At 43.0% G+C, this 25,678-nt stretch overlaps 1 protein-coding gene across 1 annotated transcript in view; it reads right to left on the bottom strand.

Annotated features, from left to right (window-relative positions):
- fat2 (FAT atypical cadherin 2) overlaps positions 1–23,191 on the bottom strand; it is a 69,754-nt gene extending 46,563 nt beyond the window's left edge. Inside the window, exons 1-6 of the mRNA XM_026331163.1 lie at positions 22,999–23,191; positions 11,347–14,610; positions 9,753–10,064; positions 3,455–3,513; positions 2,283–2,594; positions 1,195–1,402 (exon numbers count right to left, since the gene is read on the bottom strand). Coding sequence (XP_026186948.1) covers positions 1,195–1,402; positions 2,283–2,594; positions 3,455–3,513; positions 9,753–10,064; positions 11,347–14,596 — 4,141 coding nt within the window. The 5' untranslated portion in view covers positions 14,597–14,610; positions 22,999–23,191. The remainder of the gene's footprint in view (positions 1–1,194; positions 1,403–2,282; positions 2,595–3,454; positions 3,514–9,752; positions 10,065–11,346; positions 14,611–22,998) is intronic.
- Between the last annotated feature and the right edge of the window lie 2,487 nt (positions 23,192–25,678).

The raw sequence follows: 25,678 nt of genomic DNA, 5'->3' as shown, positions 1-25,678 counted from the left end.
TAACACACAGCGTCGCCAGACGTAACATCCGGCGTCAGCAGCACTGAGACAACTCAAAGTCCCCTCAGGGAGGCAGAGAGTGTCTGCTGTGTTCTGCTGTGTTCTGCTGTGTTCTGGCACTGATCGAGCTTGGCACAGAAAAGTGAACAGGAGGACCCTCAGACTTTCTCTGCACACGTTGTCCCGCCTGGCAGGAAACGGACTGGCAAACCCTGATATGTTTTCCAGCAAAGAGAATGAGTCTCTGGAGCCAGAAGCCTGATTTCCACTTCACTTTTCACGCCTCTGACTCTCTCGGCGACAGTCCTCCTCATCACGGACAGGGCCGAGAGATGTCGGTGAGAGGGGAAAAGGAGAAGGGAGGACAGGAGAGGAAGACAAGAAGAACGGCTGGTCCATCCTCTTGTGGTGATCTGGCAGGTGATAAGAGGAGGAATGCTGCAGATTTATCCTTTATCTTCATGCTGACACCAAGACCTTTTTTATCCTCCTCCCGCCTTTCTCTGTCCATCCCTCACTCTAGGAACACTTCTGTGATGGCAAGATTACACCCCATGTGTGCTGAGCCTTTTCAATGATCGACTCAGCTTCAGCGTCACTTCACTGTCCTCTGCACATTTTCAGTTTTCCATCGGTTTCTGAGGCTGATTTAGGGAAAGCAGGCGGTTGCTTGGAGAAATAAATGAAGGCGCTTCATCGCAACATAACTCTTAGAAAGAAAATATGAACCAGTGGCCATATTTAATTGTAATTTCACCTGTACTTGTATTTAATTTCATCAAAGTAATGGTACTTTTACTGCAATAGAAAATAAACACTGTATTCCTCACCCTGCTCTGCTGGTCCATTCACTGCTGCAGGACTTTGCAGACCTTTAGAAAATGACTCCTGGTAAGATGCACTTTTAGCTCGGAGAGAGATTTACTGTGATGTATGACAAGTCTTCATTCTGTGATCACTGAGGCTTCTGAAGCTTTTTGTGTTTTGTGTCCTGCCCTTTCATGTCAAACTGAGCATCTAAATAAATATGAGATTTTTTTTATCCGTCATTTGTGTTTTTTAGAAATCATTACCTTCATTTGTGTGATGTTCGTTTTTCATCAAAGCTCGAAGTTTATTCTGTTTTCCTGAGCACAGTGTGTGTGTGTGTGTGTGTGTGTGTGTGTGTGTGTGTGTGTGTTCATCTGCCCTCACCTATGATATCGAACCACCTGAGCCGATGCGTTTCCGTCATGATGATGCCCACCATGTGAGTGACAGGCTCCGTTTCCATGACGGCGAAGGTGAAGTGAGGCTCCTCAAATGTGATTGGCTCGGTGGAGGGTGGAGGGCGAGCGATCCACTCGATGTCGAGTCTGGCTGTGGACGAGCGTGACGGGCTGCCCTGGTCTGTAGCTCTAATCTGCAGATGAACGATTCAATTAAAGATGAAATTAACATTTTAATGAGGGTTTTACTAAAAATAGAACCACTGACCACAATGTTCACACTGACTCACAGTTAATAAAGTGCTTGTTTGGATGGGAGCCTTTAGAGCTGAGATCAGATACTTCAGCTGAGTGTCTGTGTTTCGCTTTGTTTTAACAGAGTTTGGCTAAAAACTACAGAAGCAGATCACATGATGCGTTTAGTGCTGCTGGTTCTGGAATCAGGACAAAGGTTCTTCATAAAACCAGAATGAACACCATGCTGCCATGGCGTAAAGAGCCAAACATGGAGTAATCTGCTGCTGAAAATAGTACCCAACAAATTCACATTTTCCTCCTGGTCTTCAGCAGGAACCAGTTCCCTGAGAATCTGACTGGGTGGAGAAGTGTGGAGGGATTTAGAGACGGACTAACTCCTGTTGATTCTGTGCTTTTGGTGGGATTTTCTAACAATATACAAGATAATAAATAACATCTCTCTCATCCTTTAATTATTGGTAAAGGGCGTCAACATGAAGAGACAAAGTCCTAATGACTATTCTTCATGTCAGCAGAAGACGAGGGGGGGGGGGGCTGTTGCTGCAGAGTCACTGGTCTGGGACCAGATGTTAGTGAAGTGCCTTTCACAGCATTGAACACGTGTAATTTAGCGTCTTTAGCAAAGCTGGTGGGCTCAGTCAAGACTTTCTCCACACCCTCTGCAGAGGCTCACACCTGCAGCAGTATTTAGGTCTGTCGAAATACAGACTAATTCTCCCTCATGTTGAAAGACAGGAGTCACCTGCTTTCAGAGCCACATAAGCCGGATCAGTCTGCGCGGCGTAGTGTACCAAGTATTAAAGCATGAACACGTACTGTCAGAATACTGTAGTTCCCAGGCCAGAAATCACCGTGCGACGTCACCACGCCCGTCACCGTGTCGATCTGAAAATGTTCATCTCTGTTATCTTGCAAACTGTAGGTCACTGCGGCATTAGAGCCCTCATCGTCATCACAGGCCACCATCCTGCAGACCTCCCGTCTTCCCGCCTGCTGGCGCTGTTCAGGCAGCTTGATATGGAAAAGTTTGTCGGTGAACTTTGGCCGGTTGTCGTTGGCATCCAGGATTTGGATAACCACGGTGGCAGTGGAGCGAAGAGATGGCGATCCGTTATCGGAAACAATCACCTACAATTACAGATGAAACGGGGTTAATATCATAATTTTGTAGATAAAACCTTGTGCATAGTAAAAAACACCTCTGATCTTTATTTTGTAATAAAAGAAATTTAACTTTGGACACGCCTCATTCAGTTAAACAAACTATCGGACACATGCTGAGCTCAAGAGCCTGAAAAAAAGTTATGTTCTGATGGGCCCACAAATTAAATGAGAGACTGGGTCTGCAAACGTTGGGATTTAAGGCCCCTCAGAAGAAGTGCACAGTAAATTCTCCTGCACGTAGCTGACATTTTAACCAGCATAGAGAAGACACAATACAATCTATGACTGCTTATATTCACCATCTTGGTCTTAATGGGACAACTGGACATTCTTACTTTGGAGGCCACACTAAAGGATTATTCAAATGACTTAACTCGATTTACAGAGAAATGATCAGATATATTTTTCAGATATATCTGTAGTTTAAAAAGTGAAAGGACAAGTTTACCCAAAACATAAAAATACCACAGGTTTTATCAGAGTTACCCCTGGAGAGTTTATTTACTGATGGTTTCTGATATGCACTAAGACAGAAAACAGTGTTTTGACAAAGACCGTCTGTTCCACAGTCTCTCTGAATTTAAAACAGGATCTTTTCCTCCATTTTCCTTAAATCACACTGTAATGACTAAAAAACATCCAAAAACAACAAACCATTTCCCAAGTTTAACTGTGTTCAGATTAGTCGACTGAGTATCCATCAGAAACTAGTGTTACCGTATTACTCTGAATATTAGATCCACTACACAACAGCAGGATTTGTTTCTGGCCTGTTCCTGCTTCAGTCCAAAGGGAAGTGACAATGTTGTTTACAAGAATCTCACCTCAATAATGTGCTCTGGTTTATCTTCTCGATCCAAAGCTGAGAGAGCGCTGACAACACCTGTATTGTATACACACACACACACACACACACACACACACACACACACACAGAAAGAATCAATGCCATTAGTGTGTGTGAGCCTCAATCCTGGGAAGTGAGAGTGATAATTACAGCTCAACAAACAACGAGATAGTTTGACATGTTAGTGCTTCTGTTATTACAACTGTGTGTGTGTGTGTGTGTGTGTGTGTGTGTGTGTGTGTGTGTGTGTGTGTGTGTGTGTGTGTGTGTGTGTGAGAGAGAGTGAGAGCAGTATAACTGAGCTGATCACACCTAAGCAAACACATTTGGGTTTACGGATGTTGTTTCTGCTGTTGACGTTGTTGTTGGGATACTTCAGTGTGTTTCTGCCTGTTGATGTTAAAGTCTATATGCACAGTATGAGGGTGTGTGTCTGTGTCTTCATGTGGCTGCTGCAACAAACTGAAACTTAAAATAAGGTCAAACTATTCTTACTCAGCCACTGGCCCATGTTTATCAGCAGCATCAATGTGTGATGCACCAAATAATGATAATAATGATAATAATAATGATAATAATGATAATAATAATGGTAATAATGATAATAATGATGATAATAATGATGGCTGGCTGGACATTGTGGTGTCTGTATCTCTAACTGTGTGTTTATTGCTGATGAAAGTTATGACTATGCAGCTCAACAGCTTCTTCAGACACATGTGGCTCCTGTGAGACTGTTTAGTGGGAACATTTGGAGACCTGATCCCTGCCTGGGCCAAAAAGACGTTAGAATGGAAAATTCTCCCGACACATGAAAACTACCACTTACACATATTCGGTGTGTTTTGATTATTTGTCTTTGCTTTGTCTGTCTCGTTCTTGTTGTGTTGACTGTCTGCTGTGAATAGTGCGACTCCCTGCAGACTAGTTGACAAATCTGTAGCCTGGTTAGAAACGTTTCACTGAAATAAATATTTTTTATATAAACTGCAAATCTCTTCAAATCTAGTGTCAAAGTTTTGAAAAGTCTTTTGTCAGTTGATTCTTTTGCTGCAGACATGTTTTAATGTTTAAAGCTGCTACTTTGGTATGTTCCCCAGTTTAATTTGACACTGACCTGAGTCTTTTCACTGCTTGACACATTTCACTTTTTTGCCAGGATCTTCTGACCTCATCTTATCTAATCTACATAAATTAAGTGAAGTGTTTTAGGGCAGCTATTAGCTCTGACAGGGACAGCAGAAACACACCTGCAGGGGAGGGCTGCTCATGCTGCTGGCAGGATAACAACTGGGGTTGGGGGAAGTGTGTGTGTGTGCGTGTGCGTGTGCGTGTGTGGGAAATCATTACGGACTGTGGTTATATGAGACCGAGAAGGTGGAACTTTGGAAATGTTGTGTAGGAACAGAAATGAGTGTTTCCTCATGAAATCCAACTTTAATCAACCGTTGAGTGAAGCTTTTCTCTTAACTTCCAACTAATTGGTCAATTAATTAAGTAATTGTATTATTTTTTATTTAATTCATTTATGTGTTTTTGTGAACAACCAAGTGTAAAACTATTAATCCCCTCCAGGTTTAGACTAAAAATCTATTACCTCCATATTCAAACGATATTGCATCTTGCCCCTGTCACATCATACATTAGGTGGCAGGGTTTCTACAGTCTGACTCTGTGCTGGTGCTGATGGTGAGAGATGGTATTTTTGCAAGTTAAAAGTCCAGTTAATTTTCACATCCAGGTAAGTAAAAGAAAACAACCAGCGTGGACAGAAACAGCAATACCACAAAATCAAGAATGACAGCTCTAAGGTCTTTGAGCTTCAAGCTGTCCAGTGCAGGTGTGAGCAGCACCAGGTGTGAATGTGGAAGAACAGGCAGAGTGTCAAGTACGGGCTATATCCTTTCCTCCACTATCCATTGTCACTGCTTCATTACACAGAAGGTCCCTCCCCCTCTGCAGAGACAGACCTGATCAAAGAGACGAAAGGGTCCAAAATATTGATAAGCCACAACCAGGACAGATGACAACGGTTTTTTTTAAAAGACGTCCCGGTGGGAAATGTAGTTTCTTGTAATCATAACCGGATATTTTCACTAGTCTGTTATGATGGTTTCTTCAACTCTTGTTCCCAAAACAAACTCCTTCCTTACAATGTTCAACCTCAGGGTGCAGGAGATGTGACACAGGTCAGAGCTTCCCCCAGGAAACTCGATCTGAGTTAATTCTCCAAGCCACAAACATGATGCTGACGTTATAAATATTAAACGCAGGCAGCCCAAGGAATAACACGTGTATCAGTGGTAAAACCAGCATGGAAGCCACAGGGACCAAACAGGGATAAAATCTATAAAATAAAATAAAAGCATGCAAATGAAATGCCTACAGTCGCCACTGCGGTTGCAGAAGTTTGATGGAATTAGCTGGAGAGATGCTTTTGAGCGTTAGGAGGCACAGGAGGCACACAGGGGGGGGCTGTTCTCTGTAAACAGAACTGGGGGTCGTAAGTGGATTCAAAGACCCTGCTGAGGCTCATTCTGTCCCTTTTACAGCAGAGCAAACAAGCTGTGCTCTGAGAGCACACCATCAGCACAGGTGGGCCACATTAGAAAGTGTGTTTTTGTCATTAGGGCAGACACGGGAATGAAGAGTGAATCTGCATCTCACTCATCACCTGTTTTCATTCAACCGCGCTGGTCTGCTGTCAAAACCACGTGAAGATAAACTGTTGTTTGGCATGTCAGGGCTCAGGTTGTTTGCTCCCCCGTCATGCTGCCAGTCTGCAGCTCCTTGGCCAACACTCTTTTAAGGTGTCTTAAATTGCACATTAGCATTTCTGGGCAACATTTCAGTGAACACCACTGGGGGAGGGGGAGGACGGTAAAACTCCCAGACTAGAAATACAGGAATAGATATAAAGATTATAAGGCACAAGTCCAAATCCACTCAGGTTGGTTTAGAGGGGGGAGTTTCTTTGTTGAACTAAGAATACACAGATACCGCTTCATTATTACCTGCAAGAGAAAGCCCTTAGAACTGCCCCATCGCCCACCTACAGCAGCTGCTGTGAGCAGACAAACTGCCTGGTGGAGCATTTGATCACAGATTTATAGGCCAAAGGTCAACTTGAATTAAAAATGTCTTGAAGTAAATGGAAGTTTTTCAGTTGTCCTGAACTGTTTGAGTGTTCACAGGAAATAACATTTGTCAAGACCAACCATGTGTGTGCCTCAGTTCAGGAGCCCCAACCCCTGAAGGTCACGGCCCCCAAAAGGTGTGACCTCCGTGGGCGTTGTAGATCACAGAGGCCGAACTACGGGCTGAACCGAGACGAGTCGGGCGATCTGCTCGGATCAGTTTGTCATTGGCTCCCGTCTTTTCACTGGCTGACCAGTTGTTAATTTTCTGAGCATACGTTTCTATATATCAGTTAACAATCTTAGAGGTTGTGCAATAATTTGAGGAATTTTCTGGTTCAAGATGCTAATGAATTCAGAACATTCCTGACTTGTCTGGCCTTGCCAACAAACAACAGTCACAACAAAACCTACACTCAACTTATATAACCACACACACACACACACACACACACACACACACACACACACACACACACACACACACACACACACACACACACACACACACACACACACACACACACACACACACACACACACACACACACACACACACACCGGTTTCTGCTCCTTTTGGTTAATTTGGCACACCTTCCTTTCCTTCCCAAACCTGTTGTCCGGAGTCGCGTTCACAGCCACAGCAGCTTAGAAGCGGCTGAGCACACATCCTTCCCACCTGAAACTATCAGTAAGTAGTCAGGACTGAATCAGACAGTTTGAAGCTACGGGAGAAAAAGGGATTAGTCATAAACCTCCACACATCCATGAGTCAGTTTCATCCTGTCAAGGCATGAGAGGTTTCTACACAAGTCCCCTTGTACATTAGTAATTGTGAAAACAAGGTGGATCATGTTGGATCCAGATCCAGTTTCAACGAGCACATTTATGTCGGTCAACGTAACGCAATCTCCTTCACTTCCAGGACTCATTTGTTCACTGAATGCTGATATGAGACTGTTCTTGTCTGAGGATTTTCTATGAAAGTTAAACTACTTTACTTTTGGACTTTTGGTGCCTTCAAGTAAAAGCTCAGATGATCAGTGTGAATGTTAAACCTTATCCTCTTAATGCTTTTCTTGCCTTCAGTGAAACTACATGGCCTAAAGCATGTGAACACTTTACACTCCTTACACAAACTTTACAAAGCGACTGCTGAACGTTAGAAAACCCCGGGCATTAACCTGCTGCCTCCACTTCCTGTTTCAGGCTTTTCCCCAGCCCTGCAGAGACTTCCCATGGAGCCCTGCAGAGTGCTGACACAAGCAGCTGGCAGACCTCTCATCAGCCTGTACTTCTGTCTGCATCTACATACGCACGTCGTTCTTTCATTTCTTTAAGGACACGTTGCATAGAGTTGGAAAATGTTCCCTCGTGGTGAAGCTGGGTGCTGCAGGGCTGCACAGCCAGTTCTCACCACAATAGTCCTTTTTATAGAGACCACAGCAAATTACTCCCTCTCTTCACAGCTGGTGCTGTAGCTTTTATACAGAACAGTGAAGCAAAAAGAAAAACTGGCACAAAACTCCTGCCTCAAATATCAACATGAAAGGGGCAAAGGGACCATCATGGGCCCAGCTCTCAAAGGTCCTGGATGGGTCCATGGGTGGGTTTAAGATCAGAGCTCTGTGAAGGCCGGTTAACTTCCTCCACACCAAAGCGGGGAAAACATTAGTTTATGGGGCTGGACTTGTGCTCAGGGATGTCTGTCATATATCAAATAAAATAAAATAAATAATTTTTACATATATATATTTTTTACATATTATTAACAGTAAAGAGCAAAGATCAGTAAGAGGTCTGGGTCTGGGTTTACAAGGTGTAATCTTTTTTCTTTCTTTCACTGGTATAATCGGTTCACCTCCCCTGGTTATACATGTGGTTAGTTTTGTCTTTTCAGCTTCTACCAGTTCTGTGTTGGTCTGTGTGTTTCATTCCCCCTAATATTATCTCATGTGGACTAATACCAGCATTTAAAAGCCACCAGGGATTCAAACTTGAGGTTTTTTTTTTTTCCTTTGTTGCAAGAATTTGGGTCATCTCCATTCAAATAGGCCTCACTCTACTGCTGAGACTTGTTACTAGGAAATCCTCAGAATGTAAAGAAATACACACAATTCACAATAACCCCTTTTCAACCAAATGCATTTCATCCTGTGCCTGGGTGCATAAGTAAATGAATATCACCTACACCTGCACCTGCACAAAAAAAGGCTTGTGCTAATGTGTCACTCTGGCTGTTTCAACACCCTGGCTGCCTTTGTTGGACGTCTCCCTACTAACACAACTCGCCCTCTCTCTCTCAGTAATCCTTCAGTACACCGGCCTCAGGGTGTGGACCAACACCACAGCTACCTGGAGATTATAGGAGACAGGGCTTGTAGTGGCTTGTAGAGCCTCCACTCATTTCTTTGAACATCAGGTGACTCAGCTGCAACTATTCCGGCCGAACGTGCAGATACCTGAGGGGGGTTGATGCATTTTACTCTGTTTTCTGATATTTTGGAGTTTTTCTCCTTTCACATCATTTCAGACCAATGAATTTGACAGTTGCGTCTGCAGGAGTTTCTCATGATTAAATTTTCCCTGTGACACACCCAGATTCTGGTTCTGCATTGTCTGATCTGCTCAAACCTGCAACAGTACATTAGGAAACATCAACATCAATTTCTCTTTCAGCACAGGCTTCATTAAAAAATGTAATTAGACTTTTTATCTTTTTACTTTTGTGACTTTTCCAAACTTATTACATTGCAAATCAATGTTATGATAAAATGATCCCTGCCCAATAAAGGGTTAACCATCTGTTATTGACCGGTGCCAATTCTGTAAATTTCCATTTGACACAGTGCTAAAATATAGTGTGCTGTTTACTTTAGTTCAGTTTAGGCATCGTGTTGCATGAGAGAACCCTAAGAAACGTGACTTTTATGCAGCATCACAGCATCAGGTGGTGGTGGAGAAATGTTTACTCTGCCATCATAGGCAGTTAGTTTGGGCCTATAACGATCAGCATCTGTGTGGAACGTCACTGATGTTAAGCTTTGTGAAACAGTACTCCCGACCACTAGTGGTTCTGCTGCATGTGCTGTGATGCTTTAAAGGTAAATTGTGTTCTGCTCAGTCATTCTTAATTACCTGTTTTGGGATCGACATCGAAGTACGTCCGATGAGATTCCAGCATCTGGAAGGAAAGCTTCCCCTCAGAGGACGTGTCCAGATCTTTGGCCGACACCTGGACGACAGATTTGACCTTGTCCATGTTCTCTTGCACAGATACAAAATACACAGGCTGGGAAAGTTCTGGAGCGTTATCGTTCACGTCCAGAACCTCCAGATAGACATGAGTCCAGGAGATCAGAGGCTCAGTTCCCAGATCAGTGACGTAGACACAAAGCCAGTAGTGAGGCATCGTCTCACGGTCCAACATCTGTGTTGTACGAATTACACCTGAAAGGGTGGAGAACCAGAATTAACTGTTTAGATGAAAGACCTGTTTTCATGTATGAACAACACACTAGTTGGAAACCTGCTGCTAGAATTCAGTTTTATGCTCAATAGCTGTTGCTGCCCTGGAGGAAATATCGCTCACCGTGACTTTCATCAAGCTTCTACAGCCTGGACTAGAGCCTACAGGTGGGTTGGGGAATTCTTAGCATTCTCTGCTCAGGAACATCAGTGGCACGTTGAAGTTCCAATATGTACTCAAGTTCTTACAATGCCCAGGAAGCTGCATACCACAGAGCAGTTATGATCTGCCGCAGGTCTAAAAACAAGATGAAAGGACTGTTCTGCACTTAGCTGTCTTCAGATGCCGTCTAAACCTGGAAACCCTGAAGGTCAGCTCAAAGATCAGCTACACAGAAAAAGGCTTATTTCAGCACAGTTCGATTAGGCAGCAAACTTTATTTGCCCTGGTTTTATCTGAGCCTGAAGAGCAGCAGCCTAATGGAATGTGCTACCATATGCCATGAGGCCACAGGTGGTTTGTCAAGGTATCTGAGATAAACTACCTCAACGCCTCAGAGGAAATACTGTCCTGTACAGAGTGTCTCAGCTGAGTGTGAGGAAATGTACAGATCCTCTGTGACAGACAGTTGGTGCAGGCATGTGCACAATTTTACGCAGCTGCTTTGCACAGAAAATTAGCACCAAGATGCTAATCTTGCTAATCACATCACATGATCTTTACTGGGAGATACATTTTGCACACTCGTCAAGTCTTTACGATGCTCAGGCAAATGAAAATCTAAACATCTAAATTTATCTGCTGAAGAAGATTGTGTGATACATCAAAAAGCTCAAGAACAGCTAATAATGGACCTTGAAGTCAAATTGTTTTGTGAATAAAATTAATTGATCTGTAATGAGAGTTTAATCAACTGTCTGAATGAATTAGCCTTATACTGCACCTCAGAATCTCCACAACAGGTCCCAATGCCACAACAACAAACTGCAAACGATCTTCAAATTGATACAATGCAATACTAGCACCGTTAAAGTTCCCAATTTAACACATTTCATACAACACGACACCAAACCTGAATCATTGATTCTAACTTCTATTTAACTTCTAGTCACAAATATCAAGCAGACGAGTCAAACTCCATCAGCTCTGATATAGTTTCATATCAGGCTATGCAGGATGTTTTTGATTCATTATGTAGCTTATGACTTTCTCCATTTTACCACCGTTACTTCATAAAACTCCACAAACCACAGTGTTTATTACCTGTTTCCTCATCAACGGTGAACACTCCGAGTCCAGAGCCATCATGGATGTGGTACCTGACAACTCCATCTCTACCCAGATCCTTGTCTGAAGCTGTAAGCATCACCACAGATGTCCCCACCGCTGAATCCTCCATCACCCCAGCTTCATACACAAACTCTGTGAACACAGGCCTATGGAGGTTCTCGTTAACATCCAGAACCTGAATCTCCACAAAGCAGGAGGATGAGAGGGAGCGAGGGAGGCCGTGATCAACAGCTCGGACTGTGAGGTTGTAAAAAGGCTGCCTCTCAAAGTCTAGTTCTCTCTCGAGGGTCAAGGCGCCTGTGGAGGAATCGAGCTGAAAGATCCCGCTCTCCGTGTTCTTGAGGTTGTAGGTGACAAGGCCCCCGCTGCCCAGATCTAAGTCGACACTCTCCACCCAGACAAGGAGGGTGCCCACAGGAACATCTTCTGGGACTTTTATTTTGTAAACATTGGGCACAGATTTAGGTGGATTGTCATTTATGTCCTGTAAAACCACCACAAGGTCAGTGGTGGAAAACATCTGGGGGCTGAGTTTGGCCTGGTCTCTCGCTTCAATCAGAAGGTCATGTCTGGGTGATGTCTCTCGATCCAGATGCCCCGTCACAGTCACCTCACCAGTCAGCTCATCGATCCTGAACATGTCCGTAGACGTCAGTAGGGAGTACTGGACGTTACCGTTTGTATCTGTGTCCACATCAACTGCACGAGCTGCAAAAATAATGGAGTCCACCTCTGTGTTCTCAGGCACATGAATCACGTATCTGGACTGATCAAAAACGGGAGCATTGTCGTTGACGTCTATGACATTGACTGCGATGAACTTCCATGCAGATGTTTGTGGCGTCCCCAAATCATAAACAGTGATGTTCAGAATGTAGAACTCCTTGATCTCCCTGTCTAACGGGCAAACTAAATGAAGGTCGCCGGTGAAAGTGTCAATGGAGAAACAACTGTCCTCATTCCCACTGGATATGGCATACACCAGTTTACCATTAAACCCAGTGTCATTGTCTGTTGCCTTGAACTGAACAACGGTGGAAATTAACGGATGGTTCTCAATGAGGTCAATCGATCCAGGAATGCTCTGGTCAAATTTGGGAGAATGTCGGTTGGTGATGTGAATATCGGAGAATGTCTCCTCTTGACTGGTTAAAACGGGTTTGATTGACTCTAGTAGTTTATCAGTTATCTGTTTGTGAATGCCTGTTTCCCGGCAGTGGAGCGTTGCGTTGTCGCCTCTGTTAGTAACAGTTATCCTGACGACCGAAGTCTCAGAATGATGTTTGCCATCTATGGCTACAACTCTCAAAGTGAACGCACCTGCTCGGAGGGGAATCGGTTGCTTAAGAGTGACTGCTCCTGACACAGAGTCAATACCAAACACTTGGAGATCATTTCCAGACTGGATCATATACCTGAGCTGCTGCAGCTCATCTAAATCAATGGCTGACAGCTCAGCGATCGTGTTCCCCACAGGTAAATCAAGAGGGACGGTGGCATTGCAGTCCACTCTTTCCAACAGGGGGATGTTATCATTGATGTTGTTTAGAGTTATTGTCACGGAGCATTCGCTGACTCGACTGAAGGGGCTGCCGCTGTCCGAAGCCCACACTGTCAGGTGGTAGCGCCGTTTCATCAGCTCATAGTCCAGGTATTCAGAGGTTGAGATGACACCCGTGAATGGGTCTATTGTGAAAGGTAAGGGGCCAGAATTTGCAATAGCATAAGTCACAAAACCATTTTTGCCTTTATCTGCGTCTGTGGCCTCAACTTTCAAAACACTGCTGCCAACAGGGGTGTTTTCATCCAGGGTGTCCTGATAGGAAGTGTGGGTGAACTGTGGGCTGTTGTCATTTTCATCTATTATCTCAACCACTATGTGCGTCTCAGCTTCACCGTGATTAGCCATTACGTCAAACTCATATCGATCTTTCCGTTCATAGTCAAATTTCTCTGTGGTTATAATAATCCCAGTTTTGGGATTTATCCTGAAGTTGGAGCTGTCTGGATTAGTTTTAATACTAAAGGTAACGTTATAGGGAACTGAGGTGACAGAAACCTTCACTACATGAGTTTTAGGAGGTGAAAACTCACTCAGTGTGACAATGTAGGTGTCTTCCAAAAATGCCAGCCGGCTGTAATGATGGGCTGGTATGTGGATTTGTGTAACTGGGGAGAGTAAACTTGGGAAACTCCTGTCCTTAGCTTGAAGAGACAAATTCAGCCCAAAAGGTGATTGAGACCACATAATCCTCTTTGTAGAGATTACTTGGAAGTCGCTGCCCTGCACCCCTAAGGGGATAATCTCAAAACACTTGTGGGGATCCCCTTCAATAATATAAAGGGATTCCACTGGCTTAACCCCAGCTTCCACATGGACTTTGACAGTTACTTTGCCATCCTCAGAGACTGTGGGTCTTGGGGGAGGTATGATTACTGGCGGCCCTAGAGACATTTTTTGTATGTTGACCGTGACTTTGGCAACATTTCCAAATTTTTGCACCCCAGATATCTTTTTGGTCCTGTCCTCAGCTAAAACAGTGAGGTCATATCTCTCCGACCGGGTGTGATTGAGCTTCTTGACGAGGCTGACTGTGCCTGTGAAAGGGTCAACAACAAACGGATGGGCTCTGCTGGTGAAGGAGTAATAAAACTCAGCGTTGCTCCCCATGTCAGCGTCCGTAGCGCTAACCCTGACCACGCTCGACTTAAGTGGACTGTCCTCCCTGATGGCCACATTGTACGAGGCAGGATAGAACAGAGGTTTTAGGTCGTTGGTGTCAAGCACCAGGACAAGCACCTTCGTCTTTGCATGGAAGTCAAAGGTGCTTTCAGTCGCCTCCACAGTGAGAGTGTAAGTGTCTCTGACCTCCCTGTTAAGGAGAGCTGAGTTACTGCTGCGTGTTTTGATCCTGAGGAAGCAAAAATCCCCAACCTGGACTGCCTCTGCTTGAAAGAGGCCGTCGTCGTCACCTGAGACGACACTGTATTTGATTTCCCAGAGCAGATGTGTCACTTCGACGCCCATCTTCACGGGCGTCTCTACATATGTGCGTGGGGCGGAGTTTTCGTTGATGGTGACATTGTAGAGATGGTGTGTAAACCTCAGTGGGGAGCTGTTCTTTCCTTTAACCACACTGCCCTGACATCGCACCATGTGCAGTAGGACTGCTGCTAAAGTGAGGAGCACTCTTCCTGAAGCTGCCATCTTTAAAACCACCATGGAGATCCTAAGACCTGCGAGAAGGAAAGAGACAAATAAATGTCATATAATCAAAATGTATTAAACAGGAAAAGGAGAAGCTTCTGTGGCAGCTAGTGCTGCAAATTATTCCTTCCAAGCCTTCATCACTGCAGAGCTTTGAGCAGGGATTTGTGTTTTGATGATAGTGGGTGGTTCAGTCCTGATCCGAGTGTAAACAGTACATGTGTACCGCAGATTTGTGTTGATGTACATTCCTGGAGGCATGACCCACCAAAGAGTTTAGATCACTAACTCAGGTGGAAGCATCATGAAAATCTCAGCCATAGTTTGTTTCTGAATATTACATTGCTCATAAAACATTTCTTCAGTGCTGTTCTTACACATCTACAGTAATTACACTGCAGTTTTCTCATGGGTTATTCCAGACACAGCTGCATGAAGTAAGTGGATGCGTTAGTTCACATGGATGATTTGAATGCATGAGAGACTAACTCTGGCTATTTGTCAGTAAAAGCACCAACAAAGTCGGAGAGAAGTTTGTCTTGTCATGTTCCCACAATCTGACCCATCCATCTGAACCTAATCTATATCTTAAGTCCTGTTTTTCATACTTTCATACCAGCAATGTATTGCATAACAACGTTATCAGACTCTAGAATTATTACTTTGACTTCAACTTGCATTCCTTGGCTTCCCTGCATGCAGGTGAAGCTTGTTGACCTGCAAAGTAACAGTGAAAAGGACAAGGAGAGGAGTCACGAGTGACACATGGGAAAAGTCGTATTATATATCATATAAGAAACGATATGGGGGGCGTGAAAACCTTGAAATGATTTGCAGCTTTTTGTTATATATGAGAGCCAATTTAATTATTTATTTTTGGACTGATAGGCTGACAAAACATAACGTCAAATACAGGTGAGAAAAAAGAAGATAGTAAATATAGTAAATGAAATGTAAGAGTTTTAATACATCACAAGGCTGATTGTGTTTTTGAGGAAACTGAATTTCAGCCCTAACAAAGGATGTAACCCTTCTATGGGAACTAAAATGTGCACATTGACAGCAGGGAGAACTGGGGGGCAGAACAAACACTTTCAGTTCTGCATTGGCTGTCGAGGAGGCTCTGAAGGGAAACGTGCACAGAACAACCTGCAGGGCACAAATGCATTTCTGAGATGAGAGCATGAAAGATCTCTGTCACTTTTTTCTCCTGTCACAAAATTTAAGCTTCTTCATGAAAGAAAATCTAAACCCTTTGTACTCATTGTTACACAAACAGAGGCCTGGAGTCTGGACGTTTTGTTCCACATAGTTCTGAACATAATCTTTCCATTTCTATGGTTTTTGAAGATAGTCAAATGACAGGTCTGTGTCTCGGGTCAACTGGTACTGGAAGCTTGAGTGGAGGCTGATTTTATCTGCATTCACTTGGCGGCAGATAATCAGATTTACAACAGTGTTGTTTGATTTAAGGAAGCTTGTAATTGTCCAGTCTGTCATGTTTTTCATCTTGTACATCTGTGAGCTGGAATTATTACAGGCTTCGTATAGTTTAGTCTATGGTAAGGTCCTTTTTTTAGACCACTGTGGTACTCGAGGGTTTTTCTTTGTGGACTAAAATATCAACAAAGTACTTTTTATATTGCAGGTCTCAGTGTATAAACAAATGTAATTCAACCAAATCACAAAGAAACTAATCACAGGTATTAAAATTAAAAACCTGAAAACATTTGTCTTTTTGAAAATGGTGACCAGGGCTCTTTGTTAGTGGACACACTGACCACTGTTTAAACATCACAGTTAAAATACAAATATAAATATACTCTTTGTTTCCCATAAGGCTAAAATGAAGGTACTAGATTAGGATGGATTATACTCTGGAAAAACACGCTGATCTAAGGAATTCCATTTGAATCCTGACAGAGAACGAATCCCACAAACCAGCAGCACTTTTCTCCCATTCATTAATACTCATGCATTCATGCAGAGACATGACTGCACTGTGGAAATTCAATGTTTTCCATGTTACTGGACTTACTACACCTGCATCGTATAAAAACTGAGCTGTGCATCATAACGTCTATCTGGTGAACTAAACAGTTGACTTTCTGACAAGTCACGTCAGTCATACAGGTGACGGTGTCTGGGCAACTCAACGTGGCTGTGAAGCTCCTGTTGAAAAGTTTTTATGATTCTGTCAAAAACCCACTCAATATCTCAGGTGTCATTAAAGTCAGATTGACACTGAAACGCTCATGTTTGCATCCAAACATGGACAGCACAGAAACCACAGGCCACTATTGCCGCCACACACCCACACACACACACACACACACACACACACTTCCCTCCTGGTGTGTGTTCCAGGTATCAACCTGCAGCCACATGTTTAACTCCAGCTTCCTGGCTCACATTTCACCACCAGCCCTGTGGGTCCCGTTACAGGCAGAGGAGTATCTGCAGCATTTTCCCTCCTCGTCATTACTGCACCTGAATGGGACAGTGCACTGACAGAAACAATGCTGAAATCTCATACACACCCATAGCTGGCTAAGGCAAGCAGCACTTTATCCTTAGAGCACAAGAAAAGGATTTTTTGGTAAATCATTTAAATTTCAGCTGGTAGTTGATTGTTTAATCAGTTGATTGACAGATTTTATTTACAGGATATACCTTAATAGAGTAATAAATAAATATTGCGTGCTCTTTTTTGTTTCCAGCCCAATACGTACAAATAAAACACTTTAAGAGCAAACGCTGATTTGTCGTGCAGGACATAAGTCTAACCAGCTCCACACAGTCTGCTGTAGGAGATGGTTATGATCAGGTCAGGGATGAGACCAGGTGCATGGCATTTTTAAAATCAGGCTGTTGTTCCATATATGTGAATTAAATTCTGTTGCAATAGTTAAAATTTATATTTGGTGACCTGTGATGGGCATTTGGGAGGCAAAATCTATGAGATGAATCAAAGGAGTAACCGAAAGTAACGTAAAAATAATATAATGTTTTGTTGCAGCTGCATTTCCTCTGTGACAAGATCCATATACTGTGGTTTTGTGAAGCCCGGGTGTTCAGCACTAGCAGGCCCAGTGGCACACAGGCAAATATCACCATATGTTTGCACAAAGGTTCTTAGTGATTACACCCCCATTCTCCAAAAGAAAGGAGAGAGCGCTGCTGAAACACAATGGGTCTAAGTGGGCATTTCAAAGGAACTGCAAAAAACCAGACGGCAGATTGAGGAACCATTGTAACGTTAATAGGCACCTCAGTGACAAAGGACTAGATGATGTAACGTATTGATTATGTTTCTGTAAAAAGCTATGTCAATATGCTAATATATAGACTATATATAGTCAATTACTTTCAAATACAATGTAGTTGTATCCATATAAAATATGTTTAGTAAATAGACTATTTATATTTACCTTTTTTAAATAAGCTGTATTATAATTAGTCACTAATTCATTTATCTACTTCATTCTCCACAATAACCAGGCTGGTTAAAGCTCCAGCAGAACTGATATTATATTTATCCATAATGTCTTTATGTCTAATGCGGCCACACCCGAGTACGAGCGCTCAATCTGCCTGAAGCTAAGCAGGGTCGTGCCTGGTCAGGACTTGGACAGAAGACCACCTCGGAAGACCAGCGGGTTGCGTCAGGACGGGCATCCGGCATCAAGCATGTGCCAAATCAACCATGCGGCTCAGGCGATCGGCTGTGGCCGCCCCGAACCGGAGCAGCCGACAGAACAACAACAACTTAATCAACGTGACAACTGAACAAACTCCATCGGCTGACGGAGACAGAGATGCAGATGGAAGTCGTGGTGGAGATTAAGAATCAGTCAAGTGAGATACTTTCAGTCCAACATGCCAACAGACGTGTTTATTAAACTGTAAATATGAATACATGTGTATAAAGAGAATATTATTACTGATGTATTGTTGCTGCTGCTCACAAATACTTTAAACTGTCCTTACAGCTGCTGCAAGTGCATCACAGGAAGCTACTAAAAATGTATTAAGGGTTTATGTCCTGCTGTTCAACACAAACAGGAGATATGAAATGTTCAAAGCCTCATCAGTCTGTCCTGGCCCTGTCACTCTGAACATACTGTCTTTCACTTCAAACTAAACTTACTTTCAGATTCTTTGCATCTCTCATTTGCATAATTGCAGACTTCAATTTCCTCCTTAACCATAAAAAACATCACATATAATCTGTTCCTGGGTACAATCTGACACAGTAATGAGCCTGAGCTGCACCATTAAGCCATGATGGATGAGGAGGCTCTACCCAGTGTCAGTCCATTAAGTGCTCGCTCTTGTTTTATGGTGGGAAAACAGAAGACAACACAAGTGATATTTTGCTCCTACTTTAAGATTCACACAGTGAAATAACCTAAAAATGTCAAATTTTGTCAATTAAGCTCTACAACATTGTGTTTTAGCAGCTGCTCCCATTCAGATAAAAAGCTCTGGTGTGATGTCTCTTTAGCAAACTACCAAATGTAAAGGGCTAATACTTTTTAAGGCATCACAGCTAAAGTATATATACAGTAGTAGATTAAAGACGTTAAAGACATAAATCACAATTTACAGTTTTTAGGAACCTCAAGGTGTCTATGAAGCTGCACATCAAACCCCTTCTAATCCTCATATGGTACCTGGACTGTGTGTGGAAATTGTCAGCAGATATTTGAATCACCTGCTGTTGTCTGAACATCTGGTCTCATCCTCTGCATATTGTGAGTCCTTAACATCCTGGTGTCGTTGTCCCTCCCTACCTGTCCCTTCAGGGAGGAGCTGAGGGCCAACACACTTTAAAAGATCACATGCATCATTTTGTGCTCTTCAGTTTTGTTTTGGCTTTGGGGGGAGAGGAGGATGAAAATCCAGAGAGATTTCAGTGAACCTGTGTTGGACTACATGTATACACGTACTTGGGGATTAACATTAAAACTATTTTTCCATTTGAAATTCACTTCCACACTGATCTCGGTGGAAGAATTAGGGGACGATCAAAGCTGCATTTACTGTGAGAGTCCTGCCCACAGAATTCACACCAACGCTGAACTTTCACAGCACGATGTTTTAGTGTCTCGCAGCTCATTTGCCTCCATAACAGCAATAATTCATGTCACCAGACCAAGTATTTTGTGCAAACACGGAACCGCACTTATGCAGACACTGACATTAGTAAACTGGAGCAGTAAGTAAACCGCCAACCAACACACACACTGCAGCGCTTTGAAAATAAAAGGTCAGACGAGCTGAGAGGCTTGCAAATGAACGCACACACACACACGCACACACACACACACACACACACACACCTTTCTGTGTATTTCCCAGTTTGGTCAGACAGTGATCATCATCAAGACCAGGTAACTAAGCTGTCAGTTTTGTTTCATATTGCATTTCACTGAAGTGCTGCCTTTCTATTTATTCGGCTGAACTGACCATCAATCATCATAAACTCTCCTCGCTCCGTCTGCTGATTACTTTTCCTGCACGACTGTGATCGGTGCACGATGACTCTGACCTTTGACCCCCAGCTACAGTCAGCTGTCAAGATCATTCTTCTGTTCTCATTCACGTCTTTGTGTTGTACTGCATGAGTCACAGGACGATGTTCCTACATTTCATACGACTACACTCGTCTCTGAAGGCGTCAGATAAACCACTGAAAACTGATAAAGGTCCTTGAACAGGCAACTCTTTTCCAGCAGAGTCTTTTCACACCAGAGCTCCTGGATTATCTTAGGCTGAGGTTATGATCCTAACCCCCGGTCTCGAAGAGTTCAGGGGTTGGGAAGGGTGCGGCCTCCAACCTAACCTCTGTCACACCCACAGCATGGAGCTGGGACACGGGGGCTTTGCGTGGAGCTGAGTGGTGACACTGGAATGAGTCAACAGCCTTGTGCTGCTCTTGTATGGAGGTAGTTAACCCTGTGAGGACCACAGAGGACTCTGATGAAACTCAGAAACCCTGTGAGGACCACAGAGGACTACAAGTGGACCCTGAGAGCTGTGTACAAATACAGTTAAATACAGCTGCATCAAATGTTTGAGGTTTGACAGTAAACTTTGACTTATTTCTTCATGTCAGCAAAGTTCAGATACCTCACGTTGCCGGTTGAACTACATTCTGTGTCAATCTGCTCTGACAAAGTCAATGCATGTTGAAGTGCAGGGAAACATCTGTGGTCGAGCGATCCGGAAAAAGGTCTCATTCGAGAGTCTTTATGGATAAAATGACCAGATAAGGATGTGCCTGTTTTTGCCAAATCCAGTCGAACACAAACCTTCATCTACAACTTAGTCACCGTTTGTATCTCACATGCACTTTTGCCACAAAATGTTAGACTGTAAACAGTTTTAAAGTGACCCCCCTCACACTATAGAACCAGAGACACTGAAGGACACTATAGGAGTGTGTGTGTGCATAATAACTCCAGTAATTAAAAATAACTCTTTTGTCCCGTTAAATGAGTTCCCCTGAAAGCAGCACACTGCACACCCAGTGCCCACAACTGTTATATATCTAGACTTTAAAGACAGGCTGGATAACTCTGCTCTACAACAGTGAAATAAAACTGTCAGGGCATCTGTAAAAGTCATGGTGTACTCCACCACAGGGAGACAATAAAAGTTCTGCATGAAGTCACGGAAATGTTCTGGGGATGAGATTTAAAGTGAGCGTGGGAAGCTTTATATTAACCCCTTTAAATTTTCTGGGGTCATAAAAGTAAAACATTTTGAAAAGCTGAATACCAGCAATAACACATTAAACCATATGGGAGTATTCAGTGTTCATATACTATCTAATGGTATTATATTTAAAAAATAAATAAATAAATTTATAGTACATGCTCCTTATAATAAAGTCACTGTGCTGCGTCTGCCCGAGCCTCGACTCTCAGGGCTGTTTACAGCAACAGGACACGTCAGGTGGAAGGTCGGCTGGAGGGGTTGGGGGTCCCTTTCCAAGACAGACTGGCCCCTCCACACACACCCAGAGGGTCCCAAGACTTCACAGTAAACACCATAATTACAGGGAGGGTCCGGAATGCCTCTGTCCATGGGCTCAGTCAGTTAGGTGGACTAACGGTTCTTATGGACTTGACTGTACTGGGTGAATACTGGGTGGAGGGGGGTACAGGTGTATGTTTTTAGGAGTGTGCCTGTATTTGGGTTCGTGTCACCTCATTTCCTCCTAATTTTCAGTCGTTCCATAGCTAATTAAACTACCTCCCTGGGTGATTTTCTGCAGCGTCCAGTCAGTCAGTAAATCAGGCAGTAAAATGCTCAGGCCAAAAGGTCAGCCATATTGCAGAAGGATAACACCCCTTTCCTCCTTTATGGTGGGAATTGGGATCCATCTTTCTAACTAAGTCTTATCTCAGCGACTCCAAACAGGAAGTTATTAGCACCATCATTAATGAGGTTCGGCTTTTGGTAAATTACACATCAGATCATTTAAAAAGGTCTGCAGGTGCTTAACGGTGATATTTCAGCATTTCTGCAGAAAACATATGACTGAAAAACTAAACTTTCTCAATCCTATTTTACCAGATTATACAGCCCTGTGAGATATGGCATTTAAAAATAATTATTTACCCTAAAATTAAAGAGTAAACTCAAATAATTCAATATAGCTGCAGACAACCTGCAGGTCAAATGTTCACCTTTACTGTCAGTTTATTAGGTACACCAAGCTCAGACTGAGTCGGTCTAATCCTACAGGCCTGTTTTCTCAGCTTCCTTGATAGAAATAGAAAAAATAATAGAAGCATTTTGCAGCATAATGAACTTTAAAAGCATCTAATCTAGATCTAATATCTAACTGATGACTGAATCTGTGTTATGCAAAGTCAGTGTTCACACTTTCAGCAACCAGCTGACCTGAGAGTCAAAACATCTGGACACATGTGCCACTAGTGATGCCAAATAATGGCCAGTTTCCCTGCACACGCAGGGAATCAGAAGAAATAAGGAGAAGAGAGTGAGTCACTGGCCAAAGCTTCAAACAAGCTTTGACATGAGCCTCCACTACTGCTCTTGATGTCTCCTCCCATTCAACTGTCAAAACTAAAGGTTTACAATTGCTTTACATAACTCACACTCACACACACATTTTTCCTCTCTCTGAAATAGAGTAGTAACTGATTGGCTCCCTTTAATTTTAAAATCTTGTTGTCAACAGTTTCATGCTCCCCTAGAACATGGTATAAGCAGCATAATGTACAGGAACCTAGTAACTGGCCAGGATTTGTTAGATTAATGCAAGACAAGTTTAGCTCTTCTGTGTTTCTATGGTTTTTATACCTTCAGTGTTTAGTAAAATATTTCTGCACAATAAACAGCAGTGGACTGGAACAGCAAGGTGAGCGAGGAAAACTTACCTGAGGTCTAGTTAGGTGACTCCTCCAGAAATATCTCTCGTTTCTCCCCTCACACTTCAGGAACTTTAAAAATCCTCTGACGGGACAGCGACCACTCGTGTGGTCCCATAGCTGTGTGGCGTCAAATCCATGAAAAGGAAAAGGATCAGTAAAAACGCATGAGACCTGAAGTGCCACTAAGTTCAGCAGCTTCAAAGACTCTGAACCAAAGTGCTGCCAAGACACCTCACACTCCCCCAGGATCCATCTCCACCCACTTCTCACACTGTCCCTCCCTCTGTCTCTGACACACACACACACCTTCCATGCCCAGATTGGCCACACACCCCACCCCCGCTCCCCTCAGGCCTTTGGGCCTCATCCAGGACTGTGCTTCTCACGTGTGTGTGTGTGTGTGTGTGTGTGTGTGTGAGGTCTGTTGATGCTATACATCTCTCTGCAATATGTTAAATTTGATCTGAGTGAATTCACAACTTTATCCTCAAAACAAACGTGACTCACAAAATGAAACAACCCTCCATCACAGTAGATATATATGCAAACATCTGGCCACCCCTGAACCAATTCCACATTTTGAAGTGAGAACACAATCCTTACAGCACAGACACATTAGAATTAGTCTCTCTAAACCTAAATACACTGCTAATTCATTTGTCATAGGCTTAAAATATGAAAGAGTGAACGTTTGGGGATGGTACTCAGTAACCAGATGTCAAAAAATTGCACTTTCTGCAGCAACTGAGCCTTTTTCCTTTACTTATTCAAGGAAGCCATTTTTATGCTGCCTCACACACAAAGCATGTCTAAGCTCTACCCACAGACGTTTAATGATGTTACACACAGGAGACTGTGAGGGCTGGTCCATTAGCTGCAGATGTTTCTTTAAGTGGTTTATAGTAGATTTTAAAAACTAAGAATTTCTCTGGATCGTTGTCACTTTTTAATCAGCTGCAGGACACCTGTATTCAGAATTTACTGGAAGCCATTTTTCCCTGTGTTCACACTGTGGTTCTGGCTGCAACACATCCACAATGCAAAATATTTCAACCCTCATGGAAAAGAAGGAAGTTGCAGAATTAATAGAGTGCTGAAAACCTGTCTTTGAAGAGAAAAGTACAAATAACAGCAAACAGACGTGAAAAACAACTTTGTGAACCTTGAACGTTGTGGGCCTCCATGGACAACCAGCAGAACTTCAGCAAAAAGACAAAGTGGCTAAAAAAAAAAATCCCCGTGTGGCATCTGATCATCATTTCACACCAAGTTAACTGTGTATTTGTCTTTCTAAATACTATCCAAGGGCAATTTGTGAAAAATACTGCAAAATACAAAATGTAAGTGTAAAAAAAACAACAACAAAAGTTACTGTGTCTAATCCATAGCTGACCGATGGCACAAAGGTCAACTTTGTCACCTTCAAGCTGCTTTGTCCAACCAACAGTGTAGTTTACAAAGACACACAAAGAAAGGCAGCAAAGTGTCTGTTTTTAATAAAAATGGATTAAACCAAGGAATAGACTTATTCTTTCAGCTCTAAAAAAAACACAGTATGTATGTGTTTCAGCTTTTAATTAGCTTCTAACTAACCACAAGCTGAAGCAAAGCTGGTCCTAGTTTGCGTGTTGCTCCACTGACCGGTCTGGGTGTAACCTGTGACTCAGCAGTAACTAACCGTGGGCTTCGTCAGAACCTCTCCGCCAAATGGAGACTGCTAATTAGTGGTGGTGGTTTGTAGTTGTACCAGACACTCAGAAGTCTTTGTGCTGCTGTTGTGTAAACACTATAAATAAACTCACTGCATGCAGCCATCGAACCAATGGCCCTGGGCCATAACTGTGGGCAGCAAGAAACAAAGAGGTTTAAATGGGTGGTATCTCAGCTGAAGCATAAACAATAACAATAAGTCATTTCTGTCGTATTTACATGACAAAGAAATTATAAAGTCATGGACACACCTGTGGCACAGCTAACAGTAGCCTACAGGTGTCAAAACCTCAAAGTCACATTTGATAACTAATGAAATCAGATTATCGCAGAGGTCCAGCACAGACGTACAATAAATGTCAGTGACAAAAACTTGAACATTTGTCACTTTCTTCTTTTGTGGCCAAGAACAAACTATGTTGTAACACCACTTCCTGGTTTGTGTCTTCTACCACTGAGCAGAGGGAAACTCGAAGGTGGGATTGTTGTGTCTGATCGAGAGCCACATAAACCTGCCAAAGATGCTGTGCACGCAGTCCATTCGTGCAGCGAGGAGAGGAAAATCTGGTTTTATGCCACATTGATGTTTATGCCAGATGTTGTCTTGATTCTTTGGAGGCCCTGCAGAAAACACCAGCAGAGGCTTCATTTGCTGTATATTGATTTTAACACCACATCAGTGCTGATTTTACTTTTCTATAACATCTTTCCACACTCAAATTTCCAGATGCACAGATTGTTTACCAAACTGCTGGACTTAAATATTGTCAGGATCATTATTGGGTGTTGGCAGCAGACACAGATTATACAATTCTCAATTTCTTCTGTGGTGAGTGACAACGTCACCTACACCAGCTAACGTCTTGAGGTTAAGTAAGTATTAAAAACTACTAAGCTAAGAACTACACCTAACAACAATCTTCAGTTTCTAATCTCCTCTGCCTATTGAAGAATGTCTAAGGATGAACTGAGATGG

Source organism: Mastacembelus armatus, chromosome 10 (genome assembly GCF_900324485.2).
Source record: "Mastacembelus armatus chromosome 10, fMasArm1.2, whole genome shotgun sequence".
Taxonomy (NCBI): Eukaryota; Metazoa; Chordata; class Actinopteri; order Synbranchiformes; family Mastacembelidae; genus Mastacembelus; species Mastacembelus armatus.
This window is presented reverse-complemented; position numbering and strand designations above follow the sequence as displayed.